The sequence below is a fragment of the Crocodylus siamensis genome, chromosome 1 (assembly GCF_052110815.1).
Source record: "Crocodylus siamensis isolate JL-2025a chromosome 1, ASM5211081v1, whole genome shotgun sequence".
NCBI lineage: Eukaryota > Metazoa > Chordata > Crocodylia > Crocodylidae > Crocodylus > Crocodylus siamensis.
The window spans coordinates 142357239-142376607 of NC_143395.1; the positions used below are offsets into that span (position 1 = coordinate 142357239).

Here is a 19369-nt window from a genome sequence, read left to right on the forward strand (position 1 = left end):
AAAGGTCTCACCCCAAAAAATCCTTGCCTCACATAATTCCTGGGTCATCAGGGCTATAATATCACTCTAACACTACTACATCATGAGCGATGGCATATGGATATAATATCCATGCACATAATTATCATGTGATATTAAGGGTGTGAACTTTAGTTCACAAAATTTGCAAGATGAAAATGTTATAGCTGTGTTAATTTGGACACACTGCATATTTAACAACATTAGCAAAGTGTTAGAAGGCAGTCTATCCTCTCAGCCCCAGAGCAGCACCAACTGCAATCATTGAGCTGACTGGCTGCAGAGCCTACTGGGCTGAGTATATAAGCTCAATGCCTCACACCCTGTAGCAATTGTTCTTGCCCTGGATCCAAACACCTTGCCCTGATTATCATAGTGTGTGCCTGGATGGCCCAGCTCCTGACCTGGACAATGATTACTGGTATTGTTTTGACTTAGGAATATTGGCCCTGTGCACCTCGTGTTTAAGCCCTTCCTGGAGCCTCAGCTCCTGATTTGGATTCCCTGTAGGCTCAGGTACTTGACTAATCATGCTGTCCCCAAGACTGCTTGCAGCCCCATCCTTACATAGCTTTGAAGGTTGCATTTGAATTGTCCCTGCTTACAGCTGATTCATGTTGTATGTCTGGGGCAGAGGCTCCTCATAAACCCTGTACTTCTGGTGCTGTGTCCTCGCTTATACAGCACACATGCAGCAGGTACAGTAGAGAAGTAAGTGTCTGTAGTCACCGGCATGCTGTGGGGTCAACACAATACTGCTACTTGACATTTGAAGGAAGCTCTTCCTTCTCTAGCCTTCTGTTATGGCAAGAGGGGATAATTTGCTCATGCAGCTATCATAGAATCATAGAAAATTAGAGTTTGAAAGGAACTTCAGGCGGTCATATAGTCCAACCCCTGTTCAAAGCCGGACCATCCCCAACTAGATCATTCTAACCAGGGCTTGGTTGAACTGGGCCTTAAAAACCTCCAAGGATGGAGATTCCACCACCTCTCTGGGTAACCCATTCTAGTGCTTCATCACCTACCTAGTAAGAAAGTTTTTTCCTAACATCTAAATTAAACTCCTCTTGGTGCAACTTGAAATGACTGCTCCTTGTCCTAATTGGTTATCTACCACCAATGAGAACAGTTTAGCTCCACCCTCTTTGTAACTATGCTTCAGGTAGCTGAAAGCTGTTATTTAATTCTCCTCTCAGTCTTTTCTTCTCCAGACTAAATTAGCCCAATTCCCTCAGCCTCTCTTCATAAGTTATGTTTCTTAGCCCCCTAACCATTTTTCTTGTCCTCCAGTAGACTCTCACCAATTTGTCCACATTCTTTGTGTAGTAGAGGGCCCATAACTGGATACAGTACTCCAGAAGTGGCCTCACCAGTGCAGAACAGAGGGGAATAATTACTTCCCTCCATCTGATGACAACACTCCTACTAATGCAGTCCAGTATACAGTTAGCCTTCTTGGCAATAAAGATACACTATTGACTCATATCCAGATTATGCAGGAGCAAAGGTGGCATGTTTTCTTGTAATCTGTCAAATGGAAATCCCAGTTGAAAAGTGGGTGCAGAAGGGTAGGAGGAATGCTGATAATGGAAAAAGTTGAAGCTGCAAGGTCTCTTCATGATGTTCTTCTTTGGTTTCTGGTACATGAGAAACATCATCTGTGGAAGAGAAGACACTGATGAATAAAGTACTCCACACAGCATTGCTGTCTAGCATTCTGGAGAATTAAGATGGTGGCACTGGGGAAGTCCTTCAAGGGCTAATGCTTCTAAGGACAGGAACAAGTCTTACCACCTCAGGTTGATAACACAAGCTATTTATTTGGCTCTACCAACTAAAATTCTTTCTTTTTCCTGTAGTCCTGATCACCCTTGACTCCTCCTACATCCTTGTTGCCTTCTCTTCTTCCTTTCCCCCAGCACACAATGGCCGTATCCACACAAGCGTGCATGTATGTTTGTGGCACATCAAAGGCTTTTGAGGCACAGCAAAATGCACCCTGTTCATGTGATTTGGTTCTCTGCACTTCATATTCATAGTGCAGAGCCAACTTTAGATACTGGGAAATCCTAGTATCAAAAAAAAGTGTGCAGAAAAAAAAAGTGGGACAGCACATGTGGCAGCACCATGCATGCCCTGAAACAGAAGCCTGGTTGGCCAGAGTTACACTCTGGCTCCTGGCCAGGCTCCATGTGGCTGGATTGCCACCACTGGAGGTGTAGGAGGCCCTCAGGACTCCAGGTAAGCCTGCTGGGGTTGCCTCTACCCTGCCTGGAGCACTTTTCTCCATGCTAACCCTACATGCAGGGGCATGCACCAAGGGAAAAAGCAGTGGCATGAATTTGTGCCAATGCTTTTTTTCCCTGCAGCAATTGCTCCTGGAGACATAGTCATGATGTTCATCCACCCTCTATACTTCTGGTATTGCCACTATCATATTTCATCATAGTAACTCAGTTTTTGGATGCTGGTGATGAGGAAATACTCCATTCTTCAGGAGACTTTAGTGTTGCCCAAAAGTGTACTGTACTAATGTTGCAGTGCTGCTGTAGTGATGATACTCCAGATAGTATGTGAGAAACAAGATCTGTTTGGCAACATCTTTTATTGGATTAACTACACAGTTGGGAGAGATGTTAGAAAAGGTCTTGGACACAAATTGTTCTCTTTCAACTCTTTACTTGATCTGTAGCCAGCAGTTAATCTAGTATTTTGAAAAAGGGGTGGGGTGCAGATAGGGGGAAGTGGAGAGCTCAGATGCACAAAGTCTTATTGGTATTGGTACTGTGCCAAGCAGGCTGAGGAATCAAAGGAGAGTAGGACTACACTACCTCATTTTTCATAACTTCTCTTTCCTTCAAAGGTTTACTGCCCTCTTCCTTTTTTATGTGGCCATTTTCATTTACCTAATGAAATGCGGTTAAACAAAAATCACTGTTCTGCCTGATACTTACCTTAGGCCAAGGGTGTCAGTCACCCATTTTTTAGGCCGAATCTGGACCATAGGGCTCTTTGCAGGCCAGATCTTCAGAACAAGCAGTGGGGTCAGTGGCTGCAGTGGGGTCACTGGCAGCAGCAGGGCAGCTAGTGGCTGTGGCAACAGAGGCAGCAGTGGTGGGGCAAGTGGTAGCTTTAGTGAGGCCAGAAATGGAAGCAAGTGGCTGTGCGTCAATCGATGTGTTATAAGTTGCAGTGGTGACGGGCCAAGTATCTGTGGGACTAATGACCCTGTGTCAGTCAACACAGACTTCATTTGCCTCACTGCTGCAGATGCCTCACCATATCTGCTTTTTTCCCCAGCCCTAAAGAAGTGCACTTCAGACACAATGGCTGCATATTCTGTACATCAGTGAACAGATGTGTGGTTTTGTGTTATAGGTCTGCATGCGGTCATGTTGAGAAGACAAAACTAGTTGTTGGTCTTAGCTATTGTTTTCTGGCTCTTTTATGCTTGTGTTGATAATATACTAAATGCACTTTGTTAAATTAAACACTTTCTTTTCACAAGCTATTTGGAAAAAACATCTTTGATGTTAGCTACTATTTTCATTTTGGCATAGTGTTTGTTAAAAAGAATGCAAAACATTTCATTCTGTTGATGACATTGTGAACTGTTTTCTATTTTTCTATTTTTCGTATATGGTATAATACCATACCAGATTTGCAGAAACTGGGGTACTTGCCTCATTTGCTGCTCAGCTTCAAAGGTGAAAGGAAATGTTCTGTATGTACTATGATTTAAGCAAGGTCCCAGGCATATTACACCTGGGAGGAAATTTACAACCCCAAACAGTCCTAATGAATTCACTGCAGTTATTAATGCATGTGTTTGGGGGGGGGGGGCCCTACTCACTCACTATAATGCTGCTGTTGGCCTAAAATGCATTTAAAAAGTATATGCGTTGAATGCACATACACACAGTAGGATTTCTTTCTAATGTCTTAAAACTCAAAGTCAAAAGGCAATTCTGCCAAAAACTGGCTGTTTCTATGGCAGATTTCAATACCTAGATATTTTGAAGCAATTGTTATAACAATTGGGAAAATTTATTCATTAGAGTAGGAGGACAGTGAAAGAAATAAAGCATTTTATAATGCTTATTAAAAATATCATTGTCAGTCAGAGATTAAGCCTGAAGAATATCTGCCTCGAAGGTGAAAATCTTTTGAAAGGTTAGCTGCTACTGAAAACAGGTTAGAATAGAAACTGTTAAGCGGTCTTAACTGTTGAGGTCATTCATATAACTCCATAGCATTCCCTATAAACCCCCAGAGGTCCTTCGCTCTTCTCACAATTTGCCTCTACATTCTTCTGTCAAAGGTATATTTTCCTTATTGCTGGTAAATCATTGAAAGTCTGATGTTTTGCTCAGTGTTATCCCTTCATTTTCCCCTTGGTCTTCTACAAGGTCAAACATGATAGAAATGGCTTTCCAAGACACATTTAGCTGGTCTGTCTTCTGTCACCCAGTGAAGCCACTGGCATTTCCTGATTGGATCATCTGTTCACACACATTGTTCTTCTTCCCTTGCCCAAATATTCATGTTGATATTTTGTTGTCAAAGGTGTTTGCTCTCAAGGCAAAAAAGATGATTAAACAGCCAGGTTCCACAGCCACTTAAAACAACCAGATTTGTAACTGCCTCATATATCTGAAGCTTGGTCTTTCTCAGGAGTTTTTTTGGAACCAAAAGCTCTGCTAAGAAAAGCGGGAGGCATTGCCAGTCCATATTCATGTCTTAATTTCCCCCCCTCACCAAATAATTAGTAAGTAATGTTCCTTCGTATTTAACTTGCTTAACTTATTGATACATATTTTTTATTATCAACTGCACTGCTACATGAAATAGTCTATTATTCAGGTCAGCTTGCAGCCATCTCTAGGCTTCTACTTTTCGGTGAACTTGAGTTCCATTTTCTTCCTGCTTCCTTCATGTCTCCAAACCTCCTTCAGATGCTGCCTTCAGTTTCTCCTACACTAGCCAAATCTTCACCGCATCCCTCAGTTGATTCTAGCTATTAAAGTTCACCCGAGACAGAGAAGGTTGTGCACACATTTATGCTATAATTATATTTCAAAATAAATTAGAAGCACCCAGAAAGGGGGGCTACTTAGGGGCATGAGACTGGGAGGAGCCTCCTGGGCCTTTGCATTCTGTATTTGGGGGCTATCGCTTGCCCAGAACCACTACAGACTCTGATGCCACAAGGCACAAAACTCCTGAAACACTAAGGGCCTTGTTACACGCTAATTTTGGGTAGCTTCTGGAGCTCTTAACCCCTGGACTGTCTGCATGTTAACACCTTAAAGTGGTTTTAAGCACTCGTTATGTCGCTCAAAGTTAATCCTGTTCTGGTTTGACGTATCTCTGATCTGCACTACCAAGCTCCTGTTCCATTAAGGTGTGGCCACTCCTCACAGATGTGCTGCCCAAGTTGAGTCCTGCAGTAACCCAGGATCTCCTGCACCTTCCCTGTTCATAAAGCAGGACCCCTAAAATATTTCAAATGGAGGTATGAACCTATTTGCATGGTAAGTATGGGTTTTCATCACACTTTGCATTGTAAGTGTGGGTATTGATCACAGTCACTTTCATAGACCCCTTAGACCAGGGGCAGGCAATTATTTTGGGCAGAAGGCCGCTTACTGAGTTTCAGCAAGCCATTGAGTGCCGCATGACGGACAGCCCAGGGCAGATTAATATTAATTTTCTATGTTTTTTAGGGGCCCCGTGGGCCAGAATAGAATGGCCTGGCAGGCCTCATCCGGCCCCTGGGCCGCATTTTGCCCACCCCTGCCTTAGATATAGCCTATGGACCACCAAAGAGTAGAGGATGAAAAGCCACTGCTGCAGACTAAGTGTGTGACTGCTCCAAACTCCAAGCCAGCACTAACATCATCAACATTTGTGCAGTTCGTAGGATAAAGCATAACAAGGCCCTCTAACAACAGCCTGCAAGCTCACCCAGGTCAGAGCTGGGCAGGTGAAGGCACAGGCAGAGCAGCTGGGATTGCGGTGGCCTCCTGCTCCCCACCCCCCGCCACCCACACATCATCCCATCTGTCTATCATTTGCCTCCACTGGTTCCTGCTAGGTGTGTTAAAAAAAAAAAGCGCTCAGGGACTTAGGAGCCTAGATCCCACTCCTAGAAGCAAGTGCTACACAGCCAAGGGCTGAAGAGCTGGGACAGCCTCTGAGGGAGCCTGGGCTTGGGGCTGAAGAGGTGGGACAGCCTAAGGGAACTGGGCTTGGGGCTCAGGAGCTGTGACAGCTTCTGAGGGAACCTGGGTTTGGGGCTGAAGCTACAGGACAGCCTCTGAGGGAGCCCAGGTTGGGGGCTGAAGAGGTGGGACAGCCCCTGAGGGAGCCCAAGGTTGGAGCTCAAGAGGTGGGACAGCCTAAGGGAACTGGGGCTTGGGGTTGAAGAGCTGGGACAGCCCCTGAGGGAGCCAGGCTTGGGGCTCAGGAGCCGTGACAGCCCCTGAGGGAACCTGGGTGTGGGGCTGAAGCTACAGGACAACCTCTGAGGGAGCCCATGTTGGGGCTCAAGAAGTGGGACAGCCTGAGGGAACCAGTCTTGGGGCTGAAGCCCGGTGACAGCCCCTGAGGGAACCCAGGCTTGGTGCTCAAGAGGCAGGACAGCCCGAGGGAGCCGGGCTCGTGCGGGCCCCGCGGGAGCTGGGCAGCCGCCCCTGCGCCCGGCGCAGAGCCAAGAGGCCGGCTGTGCGCCGCGCTGCCGGCAAGGGGCGCCGGCCCGCAGGTTTGCGTCGCAGAGCAGCCGGCTGCGGATCACCTGCAGCGGGAGGGGGGGAGCTGAGGAGCTCCTCCCTGCCCGACTAATCGCCTCCCACTTCTCCCTGCCTCTTCCAGGCACTGGCGCGCAGGAGGAGGAGGAGGAGGAGGAGGAGGAGGAGGCGGCGACGGCTGAGGCTGGGCAGAGCCGTCACCTGCTGCAGAGCGGCAGGAGCCCGCAGCCGGCCGGGCTGGGGCTGCACCTCCCTCCCTGCCTCGCGGGGCACCCAGGCAGCCGCCGGAGCCGCAGCCGCAGGGCCCGGGGGCCGAGGGCGCCATGGCCGAGGGGGGCGAGGGCGAGGACGAGATCCAGTTCCTGCGGACTGTAAGCGCGGCGGGGAACCCGGGGGGGGCGCTCATGGCAGCGGGGGCGGGAGCCTGCATTGCACCGGGCGGGGGGACATCCCCGGCATGGAGGCTGCGAGGGTTGCACGTCCGAGCCGCCGGGGCCGGGGGCGATGCGGCGGGCTGGCAGAGCCATGTGCGCGCCGGCTTCTGCCGCCCCCCGGGCAGGGCACCTACCTCCGCCCGGCCCCGCAGAGCCAGCCCCGTGCCACCCCCTGCCAGCCTGGGGCTGCTCGCCAAACCGGGATACAGTCATACGATCCCCACCCCAGCGCAGCAACTGCAGGTGTTGTCCTCCCAGGGGAGGGGCTGGTGCAAGGCATCCCCCCACCCTCCATCTCCCTATATCCCCCCCCCCCACACACACTCTTCTTCTTTTGGCTTTTAAAACCCAGGAAAGCCTGGATCAGGACCGCAGGTTCAGTCTTATTTTTGAGTGCTGCTTCTCTCCACTCTCCTGACCCCTCTTGTTAGTGTTATGCCCATGGCCAAGCCTGGCAAGTTTTTCTCTAACCAGTTGTCCCCCACACAGACCTACACAGTTTGAAGGGGGGGGGGTGTGTGTGTGGGGGGAAATCTGACTCTGCCAGACGTGCATCCACACTGACACTGCTTAGACCATGTTTCTTTTTTCTTCAAAGCCCAGCCAGTTTTCAAAATGTTTCATGGCTTGCTTGTGTAGCAAAGCAAGAAAAGAAAAACGAGGCAGTGTAGCTGGTGCATGTTCAGTTTGGGGTGGGATTTTTTTTTTTTTTTGCAGTATTGTGGAGGCTGATTTGGATGTACCCTGTTTACTTCCAGCCGGAAACCTTCAAGAATAAAGCTGTTCCTTAAATATAGCTGAATTTACAGGAGCGTATGTTGAGTGTATGGTCATTCTGCCTCCGCTCTTCCAATGTGGCAAAGCTATAAACTTTTATTTCTCTTAGGGTTACGTGGCACATACTGTAGTACCAGCAAATATCTTTTTTTTTTTTTGTTAAAGACCCCCCTCTTCCCCTCCTTAAATCTTTCTCAAAAAGAAGATATGGTTTCACAATGTGTGGTTGTTGTTTCTTACTGTTAAAATTTGATCTAAATATTTGGAAGACTTGTGTATTTTACAGGCTTACTGCAGGTTTAAATGTTAAGCGAGGCTCATAGAGATGTTGTTATCTGAATACTTAATAGGGAAACAGAGGTGGTGTGCATACTAATAGCAGGCTGTACATATAGAGTAATGTTAAACTCCAGCACTTGACAGCAGCAGCACATTACGTAAAACAGCACTTCTGATAATGTGTGTCAGGCTGGTAATAGAGGTCTGGCAATCTCAGCATTGGATTATCGTGTAAGAATCCTTAGAATGTTTCACTGGTAATAAAAATGACCTTGAAGACGGTAGTAAAGTGGAGTAGTAGGAAATTTTTGATGTTGGGGTTCAGACTTGAAATATAAAGAGCCTAAGATATATTTGCAATTTCCTGTGAAGTTTGGAATTTCCAGTCTAAAATTGTTTTTATGGGGTGATTTACCTTAATACTTAGTCGGTCTTCTCACTCCCCTTTACATTTTAGTTCAACTGAATTGGGAATATTTCACTGAAGAGAGATGGAAAATCACTTGTTTTATAAAACTTTGAATGCATTTTTTTCTTTGTGCTCATTGTTTGAATTTGTGGACTAATCTTCCCCGGAGTCTTTTATAAATGTAACTGCTTATGCAGCATTGATAAAATACTCAGTTTGCAAACTGATTATTACCTGATAATGGATGTGTGCGCATTTTTTAAAGACAGTTGGTCATTAGGGACAGAGGGATGCTCTACCACTTTGGTAGATAAAACATTCTTTCACTTAAGGACCCCAATCTATGATTTTGGGGGAAAATGTTTTCTGATGTTCATTTGGGGCTAACTGTGAGAACTACTACATTTAAACTGTCATTCTTTGCACATGCTGTTCTCTATAGGTTCTATTAAACTCTTGGGAAAGGCTGTTTTTTCACTTGGGGTTGGAAAGATATATTTATTGTAGCATGGGAATTTATTATGTGAAAGTAATTTTTCACATTACAATTTTAATATTTATTTACATTCAACTATTAAGCAGTTTATATACAGTCTATTTTTAGAGTGTGTGCCTTTCTACACCCTGCTGTGTCTAGCTTTCTCTCTCTCACTTGTTTGGTGCCTTTTTTGGCAAGATGGCTGAATGCAAGCCCTCCTGCAAATCTGCTTCTCTTGTGGATTTTGTGTTTCTTTTGGCAACTATCTGATAAATTACCTTTGAAGAGTTAGCTGTAACTTCTTGTTTCTTTAGGTCTTTGGAAGCAGCAAGCCTGTGTGTGGGGTTTTTTGTTTTTGTTTTTTTTAAAGTATTCTTGCAGCCTGGGCTGGAATGCTGCTTCTGTCCCATTAGACTAGCCAGAAGGAAATGTTCAAGAGTCCTATAAATTTTGCACCTTAGTATGAACAGAATTCAGACTCATTACTTTGCTGAATATTCCATTTGGAAATACTCTTATACAAGAGAGATCATTTTTGTGCCAGGCACCAGATGCCATGTACTGGCTTCCCCCAGAAATGCAGGCATGGGGGTGGAAGTGACTAGGAGGCTCTTGTAGCTCCTCCCTGCAAATGCAAGTATCTTGATGCATTTTTATATTAAGAAATAAAAGAGAATGTAATGTACAAATTAAAACATCTGCAAGCCAGACTATAAATTGGTTATAATTTCTATATGAATGACATGATTTTTTTTTTACTCGGACATCTCATCTGGCTGCAGCAAAATCAGTTCAGGCTTTCAGGGAGGGAGAACAGAAAATCCTTTAGACAGATTATTTCCATAATAGATATATGAAAAGTCTTACTTTCCTTGGGCAACATCTCATAGGAAAGACCTTTGTGTGGACCATGTCTATTACCTGACAGTGGACCTAAATCAGTCTCAAACTTTCAAGAGACACTAGGTAATTTTACGCTTTTTATTGGATAAAGAGGCTATCAGACTTTCTGGCACCTCCAGAATGGTGTGAGCGTATGATTATAAACTAAATTTGGGGGCAATTGTATGTTTAGGAGTCAGTGATAATTTTGTTGCAATTTAATTTTTGAATCTGAGGATCCTTTGGCAAAGCAGTTGGGACAGCTTTGGGTAGATACCTAGTTTTGTAACATTTCTTAAAAATGAACCAGGCTCTCTTCTCAGATGGATGTAGCTGTGGGTTCAACTATGACACATGGCTATGAAACCAGCAGAGCTGTAGCCCCTTCCAACAGCCTGCAAATTGCCAAAGGTCAACATGCCTGAAATAGATGGAAAATATAACAACCAGTCTTTCTCCTAGTGTAATGAAGTCTCTCTCTTTTGAGAATGAAATTCTAACATTGTGCCCTGTACTCTTTTTAAAATTTTGTTTAAAGTGTAACTAGCAATGAAATACATTTTTATTTATTTTTTTAAGTAATGGGTTCCATCTCATTTCCCACCTGAAGTCATGATCCTTCTGCATAGCTCTCAACCTGTTAAAATGTGACAGAGGTTCTTACTATGTATGACAGATGTAAACTGTGGGGCATGGTTGAAAAAATATTTCAGCGCAGCACTAACAATAATGCAGGATTCACTTTTCAAATATAAATAAAGTTTTGTCACCTCAGCCCAGGGAGTCAACTTGTGACATCAAGATAGAAAGAGAGCCCCAAGTTTTGTGCGGTAGGGAATTCAGATTTGAATTTAATATACAAAGCTTGCCCAACAACATGAGGTGTGCTGCTCTGTGATGTCAAAATATCTTCTTGCCCTGATTCAGAAACGACTTATGTTTCATGAGAGTTTCACTCTATTTTTAAATCCCATTGAAGTCGTGTGTTTAAGCACTGGGGCCTTTCACAGCAACTATTTTGGAAATAACAGTGGAAATGAACAGTAGGCACACTTGAGATTAGAAGACATCTTTATGCAAGTTGTTCCAGGTAATAATAAGAAAGATAAATATAAGCACAGTTGTTTCTAACTATAGACTATAGTGGAAGGGACTACAAGTGAATTAGGGTATTTTTTTGTAGTGCTTTCCATACACCAGCCATCGTGAAGTAGCTTGTCATAAGTTTAGATTTTAGGAGCTGTGTTGGCCATCTCTTAAAACACAGCTATTAATATGTGCTGAACAAAATGCTTCAGAAGTATCTTTAAATGTTAGAATCAGGTTTATAGAAGGGGAGTGGGCACTGCAGAACACTTCAGTTATCCTCTGCTCATTTTTAGAAAAGCACTTGTGGCTCTTAATATAGGACTCTCGAATATCCCAAAGAGGTGAGCACAAAGGACCACTGTTCAGCAGCACATATGAAGGATGGCATTGCTAACGTTGCAGCACCTTCCCCTTCCTCCTCCTAAGCACTGCACTGCAGTACCAACTCTGATTATGAGCTCAGATTTTCATTTGAAATAGAGTTGGACAGAGCTTGTTTCAGAGTCAAGCAGGGAAATAAAAATTAGTTTATGATGATGTTTAAAAATCATACCTAAAATATTTCCAAGTTCTGTGACCTGACTAGGAAAAATCATGTTATATATTTTTGGGCATCTTTGTAATCACTCAAAGCTGGACTTTTATTGAATTTCCTAATAAAACTCATGTGACAAACTGCAGGGGTTTTTTTTGTCCAGTCTTCTTGCATATAAACAAACTGCTAAATTTTAAAAGTAATTTGATTTTTAGTTGGAGGGATTCAAATTTTTCCTGATTTTTTTTTTTTTTTTAAAGTGTTTATTGCTGAAATAATTCAGTGATGTACCTATCTTGGGTACAGTTTGTGCCTCTCAATCTTGCTTAGCTGATTTGCACACACAAGCAACAGTTTCTATCCACTTCTCTGCAAATATTTAATAGAATATGTAAAATGAGGTATCATTACTAAGACCTCATTAACTTTCACAAAAATGTACCACAGTTTATTTACTATTACATTATGAGGTATTGGCACAAATAATTAAAACTAAAGTGCTCTTGTCAAATCAACCAGATATATCTTACAATATAGTTTGGTGGTTTAAATGGTTGTTTTGCCTACTAATTTGTAAAATACATAAATGTGAAATGGATCTCACAATCAGCATTAAGTAGTTAAGTTCTCTTATATAACTTCAGAGCAAAATCCTGGTCCTGTTGAAATAAATAGCAAACTCCCATTGACTTCTTTGAAGCCAGGATTTCAGCCCTCATTTTTGTTTGCAGGCAGAGTGCTTAGGAATGTATTCTCCATATTTGTTATTCTCCAAATGCCAGCTTAGTTCTGAAAAGTACTACAGAAATCCATGGAAAGATCCTCAATATGCCAGTATGGATTGCCTCTAGCTATGACACTGTTGAAGAGATTTCATTTCTAACTTATCTGGTGAATCCCTTAGTGCAGCAGTTCTGGGGAAGTTAAGCCCCAGAGATGAGATGGCTATCCTTTTCATTCCAGTAGTGTGAAAGTAAAATCACAGTAGATATCTCTTTCTTTTGAACAAGTTAAGGGCTTGATCTTGCACAATCAGAGTGGATAGGAATTTTAGAACTTTTTCAGGGAATTATTTTCCCATGCCTCTTTTCTGGCTAAAGGTGAATTTTTCTTTTAAGCATGAGGGAAATGGTGCATTAATTTGTTTTTTTTTCAACTGAAGTAGAAGTCAAAGAAAAACACATCTGATGTGTTGGAGTTGTTCAGCCAGGAGCCGTTTTCCTTGTACCACAAAAAAAGTTAAAATGAATAGAGATTGGAAAAAAAGGGTAGAAACAAAAGTACTGATATTCCCTTTTTTGCAGGGTGGGCACATACAAAGAAATGAGTAAATGGCTGAGCTTTTTAAGTATGCTCCAGGTAACTGGACTGCCAGTTTGCCCCACAGAGCAGTACGAGGAAGAGGGAAATGGCTAGGTGACCCAGGGGCCCTGATTAGTACATAGCTTTGTCAAAGAATACATGCAGAGAACTGGTAGGGAGAATGGTACTATGGGTGAACTTGGATGTTGGTGTCCCCCTCCAAGCCACCGGTGCTGTGTGTGTATGTGGTGGGGGTGGTGCGTGAGAGGTACACATGCCCCAGCAGCTGTAGCTGGCAGAGGATCCCATGGGCTATCATGGGGTAGTGTGTGTCTGTCTACCCAAGATGCTGGCCTGGTGCGGGATGGTGGGGGCTTGGCACAGGGCACCAGGAAGGGCTGCCCCACATGAAGCCCAACCCCAGCGGCAAGGTGCTGCAACCCAGTGCTGCCTGGCTGCCCATGTTTTCACTCTGGTGGTGGTGGCAGTGGCTGGGTGAGGCTGCAGCTTGGCTTCCAGCCCCATCAGGTTAGTGATGGGGAAGACTTTGGTGCACAAGTTGGCCGCCTAGCCATGCCACCTTCTTGCCTTGGCCCAGCCCAGCCCTCTGCACCCTTCTCCCAATCCGTCATGTTGTCTGGCAGCATCTGCCAACACTGCTACCAGCACCCATTTTTTTTTCCCTCTGCCCCAGCTGGCTGGCTCCAATCAACTCTGGGCATGGCTGAGGGGAATGGGCTTTGCTCCCCAGGTTCCAGGATTAGTTGCCACTAAAGAGCCTCAAAAGGTTCCTGCCTGGCATGAGGCATGAGTGGCTGGCTAAGGCAGGGAATGTGCACATGTGTAGCGCCCGCCTGATCATGGCGTCCTCGGCAGTTGCACATGCCACCCTCCCCTAAGCTGTAAATGTATGTACTACAGACTTCAGTGGTGTATGTTGTCTGTAAAAATCATGCAGATAATTGCATTCACTGTGAGGATCCCTGACATAATATTAACCCCCACCCTTCCTGATTGTGAAGAGACGAATATGGTGAATGTGGTGTTCTAAGTTAAGACCATTCCTGAAATATATAACTAGCTAAAACAGCAGTTGGTAATGTTTGGAGAAAAGTAAAACCATTTCAGATTTTCAAGCATGGTGTCTTGCAAGTCCATGTTCTGATTTTGTCAAAACTTAAAAAAAATCCTATGTCAAGCTAGAGCAAAAAATTAATAAAGTGTCAAGGGCTTAGTTTTGTTTTGGTGAAGGTATATGGCTGAAAATCAATCTTAAACTGTGAGGTTAGTTTTTTCCATTATTTCAATAGCCTGAAAAAACCCCTTTTCTAAATCTTTGTTGTTGCCGGAGAAGAAAACAGCACGTGTGCTACCTACCAAAGTTAACTCTTCTCGGAAAATTCTCTCATTAGTAATGTAAGAACAGACTTGGGTATGTGTGGTTTTCTTTCCGTTGTTGATGCCTCTGGCTTGTATTCTGCCATTTATTATGAGATCTGTAAATTTAAGTGTTTAAATCATGTCTGGGTCTTCCAATTTGCTTACTATGATCGTAGTATTCTTGTGCTTTCAAAGTGGAACACCTCTTGGAGAGTTTGTTAGTTGCCTGATGAGCCATATGCATCATATGACTGGATCAAAGAATCAGTGGGAAAGGCCTACTTGGTTAAACTGAAAACTGAATGGTAGTTTAGATTGTTTGCCTTTAAAATGTTTAAAATTGCCATTACAAATAACTAGACCTGTTGCAGCATTCTCTCCCTGTGGTTAATACCACACTATTGAACATTTTAAACAATTTTTGTTTTCTCCAGATGAAAAAAAATGACCCCTCAGAAAGAAGTAAGGTAGACCAACAGTGACTCAAAGTAACTTTTGGTTGTAACATAACATTATAGATAAAGTTCAGATTGATCAATGATTAAATAGAACAATATTAAATAGATCGTTATATTATTTTTTGAAATCTCTTGCTTTTCCTCATTTTGTTATTTTTTTCACTGCTCTATAGTTGTATTTATAATTCATTGTTTAATAAAACACATGGATTTTTTTTTTTTTTGCAAATATGTTGCTATGCTGGGAGAGCTTAATGTTATGTTTCTTTCATAGTGTTTTTATATTTTACTTATTCACATTCAAGATTGGGAAAAATATTGTGATTAGAGAGCACAGTGGGACATCTTGGTGGATTAAGAGGCTATCAATGCCTGCGCCAAACTGTTCTCTTGGAGAATTCCTAAAAGGAACGGAAGATCTGCATTAACTCCTTTGTGAATCTTCCCATGCGGACAATAAAGATATATTTGGCATTTCTGACTTGGCTCCATTATCTACTCTAGCCATGTGTCTTCCCTCCCTGCAACCAAACCTACAGAGCAGTAGATTAGTGGTTTTTATATGGAGGGATTTTTCAGAGGAAGAGATTCTCTGTCTCTCTCTCCCCTCCCATTCTTCTGTTTATATGTGGGCCAGATTATTATTCTAGGTGGTGCATCTGCCATCCCCGTTGTACTCCATTATTATAAACGTGTGATTTGGCCAAAGCCATTAAATACCAATTAAATCTGGAGGCATTGAAAAAACATAAGGTGTACAAAGTCAACCCAAACTATGGATGGATTATTTAATTTATGAGGTAAATATTGGATGGCTGGATTGATTATTGATTCTCAATATCTATCAATGTTGTGGAAATTCCAGTAAACATTCGTATAGAATTGAAACTCCTTAAGAGAATGCTATGGTTCATACTCATTATATCTGATAATCAGCATAATTTAACATTGCTACTGCTAGGAGCAGCCTGAACACAAGCTAGATAATTAAACCTCTTTATATGGACAGGAGGAATTCATCTCTGAAGCACTCCCTGGTAAGGTGTTCAGTTACTGTAGTGATGGGGCTATTTAAATACTTGCAGAGATGGTTAAGGGCCCATTAGCTATCTTGGTCCTACAGCAACCTTGAAAATATTCTGCATTTTGTTTGTTTGTTTGAAGCACTTAACTTATTTACTGGTAGAGGAATAAAGATGCATACAAATGATTTGACTTAATATTTATTGTGCGAGTATATTTTAATATATAGATAGCTATTAAACAGTTAACTTGGTATTAGTTATGCAAGGATTTTAAGCCTACACACATTTACTCATGAGATAATTTTGAAGAGTGTATCAAAAAGACTAAATGTGATCTCCTCTATCTGGGCAGCAGATGCATGCTATAATTTACAGTATCTGATTGAGGCCTAAGTGTGAAATAGGGGTAATTTGGAAACAGAGAAAGTGGTTCTGTTAGAGCTGCAAGCAATGCTACAACTCTTCATCATCTCTAGAAATTGAAATTCAAAGCTTCTTGAGGTCACACAAATGATAGTTCAATATTTTTCTTAACAGTCCCAAGAAAATACCAGACCCAGGTGTGTTGATGCCAGGTTAGGTTTAACTTCAGATACTTTGGAGAGTAGGGCTAGGATCCAGAGTGACCTGGATAGATTGGGGAAATGGTCTGCAATCAATCAAATGAGATTCAACAAGGGCAAGTACAGAATCTTCCATGTGGGAGGGAATAATTGCATACACAAATACGGAATGGGGAATTACTTGCTGGAATGCGGTGCTACAGAGAAGGACCTGGGTAACTGTAGACCATAAGCTGAAAATGAGCCATCTGTGTGCTCTTATTGCAAACAAAGCCAACAGCATACTGGGTTATATTAGCAGGAGTGTCACTTGTAAACCAAGGGAAGCGATTCCACTCCATTCAACAGTGGTGAGTACTCTGTTCAGCTCTGGACCCCACACTTCAAGAAGTATATGGATAGATTGGGAAGTTTCTATTGCAGAGCTGCCAAAATGCAGGCAAAACTTATGAGGACAGGCTGAAAGAGCTGGAGTTATTTAGCTTGGAGAAGAGAAGACATAGGAAGGAATTGATTACATGAAGAGTGATAGTATAGAGAGTATGGAGATGGGCAATCCATGGCCATAGGGACTAGGAGCAATAGTTTCAACCTGTTTCGGGGGAAATTTAGGTTGGCTATTAGGAGGAATTTTCTGACTATGAAGGTGGTCAAGCACTGGAACAAGCACTTAGAGTATTGTAAAATCTTTATCCTTGGAAGCTTTCAAGATCAGGAATGGTCCTGCCTTGAGAAGTGTGCTGGACTAGATGACCTTGTGAGGTCCCTTCTAGCTTTACTTTCCTATGATCCTATGACATTTATTTAATGCAAAGATGTCACTGGTGACTAGACATTCAGAAGTCAGTTTGCTGGCTAGTTAAGCGAGACATTGCATAACTAGCATTCCAGGATGGATCCAACATTAACATGTGTAGTGTACAGTTCAGTTAGATTTCATAGACATTAGGGCTGGAAGGGACCTCGGGAGATCATCGAATCCAGCCCCCTGCCCAAAGGGCAGGAAGTCAGCTGGGGTCATAGGATCCCAGCAAGATAAGCATCCAATTTACTCTTGAAGGTGTTCAATGTAGGTGCTTGAACCACCTCCGCTGGCAGGCTGTTCCAGACCTTGGGGGCTTGGACAGTAAAGAAATTCTTCCTTATGTCCAGCCTGAAACGGTCTTGCAGGAGTTTCTGACCGTTCAACCTCGTCATCCCTTGGGGCGCTCTGGTGAACAAACGTTTCCCCAGATCCTGGTGGTCACCCCTGATAAACTTATAGGTGGCCATCAGATCACCCCTGAGCCTATGCTTCTCCAGGCTAAAGAGTCCCATGGCTCTCAGCCTGTCATCGTAAGATCTGTTTTCCTGACCTCTGATCATGCGCGTGGCTCTCCTCTGGACTCTCTCAAGCTTCTCCACATCCTTTTTGAATTGTAGAGCCCAAAACCGGACGCAGTACTCCAGCTGCGGCCTCACCAAGGCCGAGTAAGGGGAGAATGATGTCCCGGGATTTGCTCGAGAAGCATCTATGGATGCAAGCCAGCATTTTGGTTGCTTTACTAGCCGCAGCATCGCATTGCAGGCTCATGTTCATCTTGTGGTCAATGATGACCCCCAAGTCTTTTTCTTCTGTAGTGCTAACCAACGTAGCACTGCCAAGCCTATAAGGGTGCTGCAGGTTTTTCCTCCCAAGGTGGAGAACCTTGCATTTTTCGGTGTTAAACACCATGAGGTTCTCATCTGCCCATTTGCTGAGCTTGTCCAGGTCAGCCTGGATCACCTGCCTATCTTCTGGCATGGATGCTTTGCCCCAAAGTTTGGTGTCATCGGCGAACTTGGCCAGTCCACTCCTGACTCCAATGTCCACATCGTTAATGAAGATGTTGAACAGTATGGGTCCCAGGACAGAGCCTTGAGGGACCTCACTGGTTACAGGGCACCATGATGAGTGACTGCCATCAATCACAACCCTCTGGGTCCGACCACGAAGCCAATTTCCCAGCCAGCAGATAGTGGTGGAGCCAAGGCCACAACTGGCCAGTTTGGCCAAGAGGTGATTATGGGATACCAGATCAAAAGCTTTTTTGAAGTCAAGATATATGACATCAATCTCTTCTCCCTTGTCCAGGTGATAGGTCACCTGGTCATAGAAGGAAATGAGATTGGTCAAACAAGACCTACCCGCAACAAACCCATGCTGGCTGTCCCTTAGAATGTTAGCCTGGGCCAGTCCCTCAAGGATGGCCTCCTTAATAAACTTTTCTAAGATCTTCCCCAGGATAGAAGTCAGGCTAATGGGCCTGTAGTTAGCTGGATCCACTCTCCTCCCTTTCTTGAAGATTGGCACCACATTGGCCTTCTTCCAGTCTTCGGGCACTACACCAGAGCGCCAGGAGTTTTCAAAGATCCGTGCCAGGGGCTGGGCTATGACGCTCGCCAGCTCCTTGAGTACCCTGGGGTGCAGGTTGTCAGGGCCAGCTGACTTGAAGGTATCCAGCTTCTCAAGGTGTTCCTTCACGAGGTCAGCATTGATGGAGGGTAGGGGATTCCCCTCATCCAGATTTCCCTGTCCTATAGTAGGCATGGGCATTCCATGTGACTGATGAAAGACTGACTCAAAGTACCTATTTAATAGGTTGGCTTTTTCCTGGGCGTCAGTTGTCAGTTGCCCCATCTGGTTTAGCAGGGGTCCAACATTGCCCTTGCTTTTCCTCCGGCTCCCCACATATCTGAGAAAGGACTTTTTGTTGTCCTTGATGCCTGAAGCTAGTTGGAGTTCAGTTGCAGCCTTGGCTTTCCTGGTTTGGTCCCTGCAGGACCGGACCAGCGCGGAGTAATCCTCCTTGGAGGTGAATCCCGTCCTCCATCCTTTGTAGGCTTTCCTTTTTGCTACAGTAGGTCCGCTAGGTCTCTGGAGAGCCAGGGGGGCTGCTGTGCCTTCTTGCTGCCTTTCCTCCATGTTGGAATAGATTTAGCTTGTGCACTGAGGATCGCTTCCTTGAG

The 19369-nt window shown here is 44.0% G+C and overlaps 1 protein-coding gene across 1 annotated transcript in view; it reads left to right on the top strand.

Annotated features, from left to right (window-relative positions):
* The first annotated feature begins 6994 nt into the window (after positions 1–6994).
* The window catches only part of RYR2 (ryanodine receptor 2), an 830495-nt gene continuing 818120 nt past the window's right edge, over positions 6995–19369 (top strand). Inside the window, exon 1 of the mRNA XM_090044772.1 lies at positions 6995–7141. Within this exon, the coding sequence (XP_089900898.1) occupies positions 7094–7141 (48 nt within the window). The 5' untranslated portion in view covers positions 6995–7093. The remainder of the gene's footprint in view (positions 7142–19369) is intronic.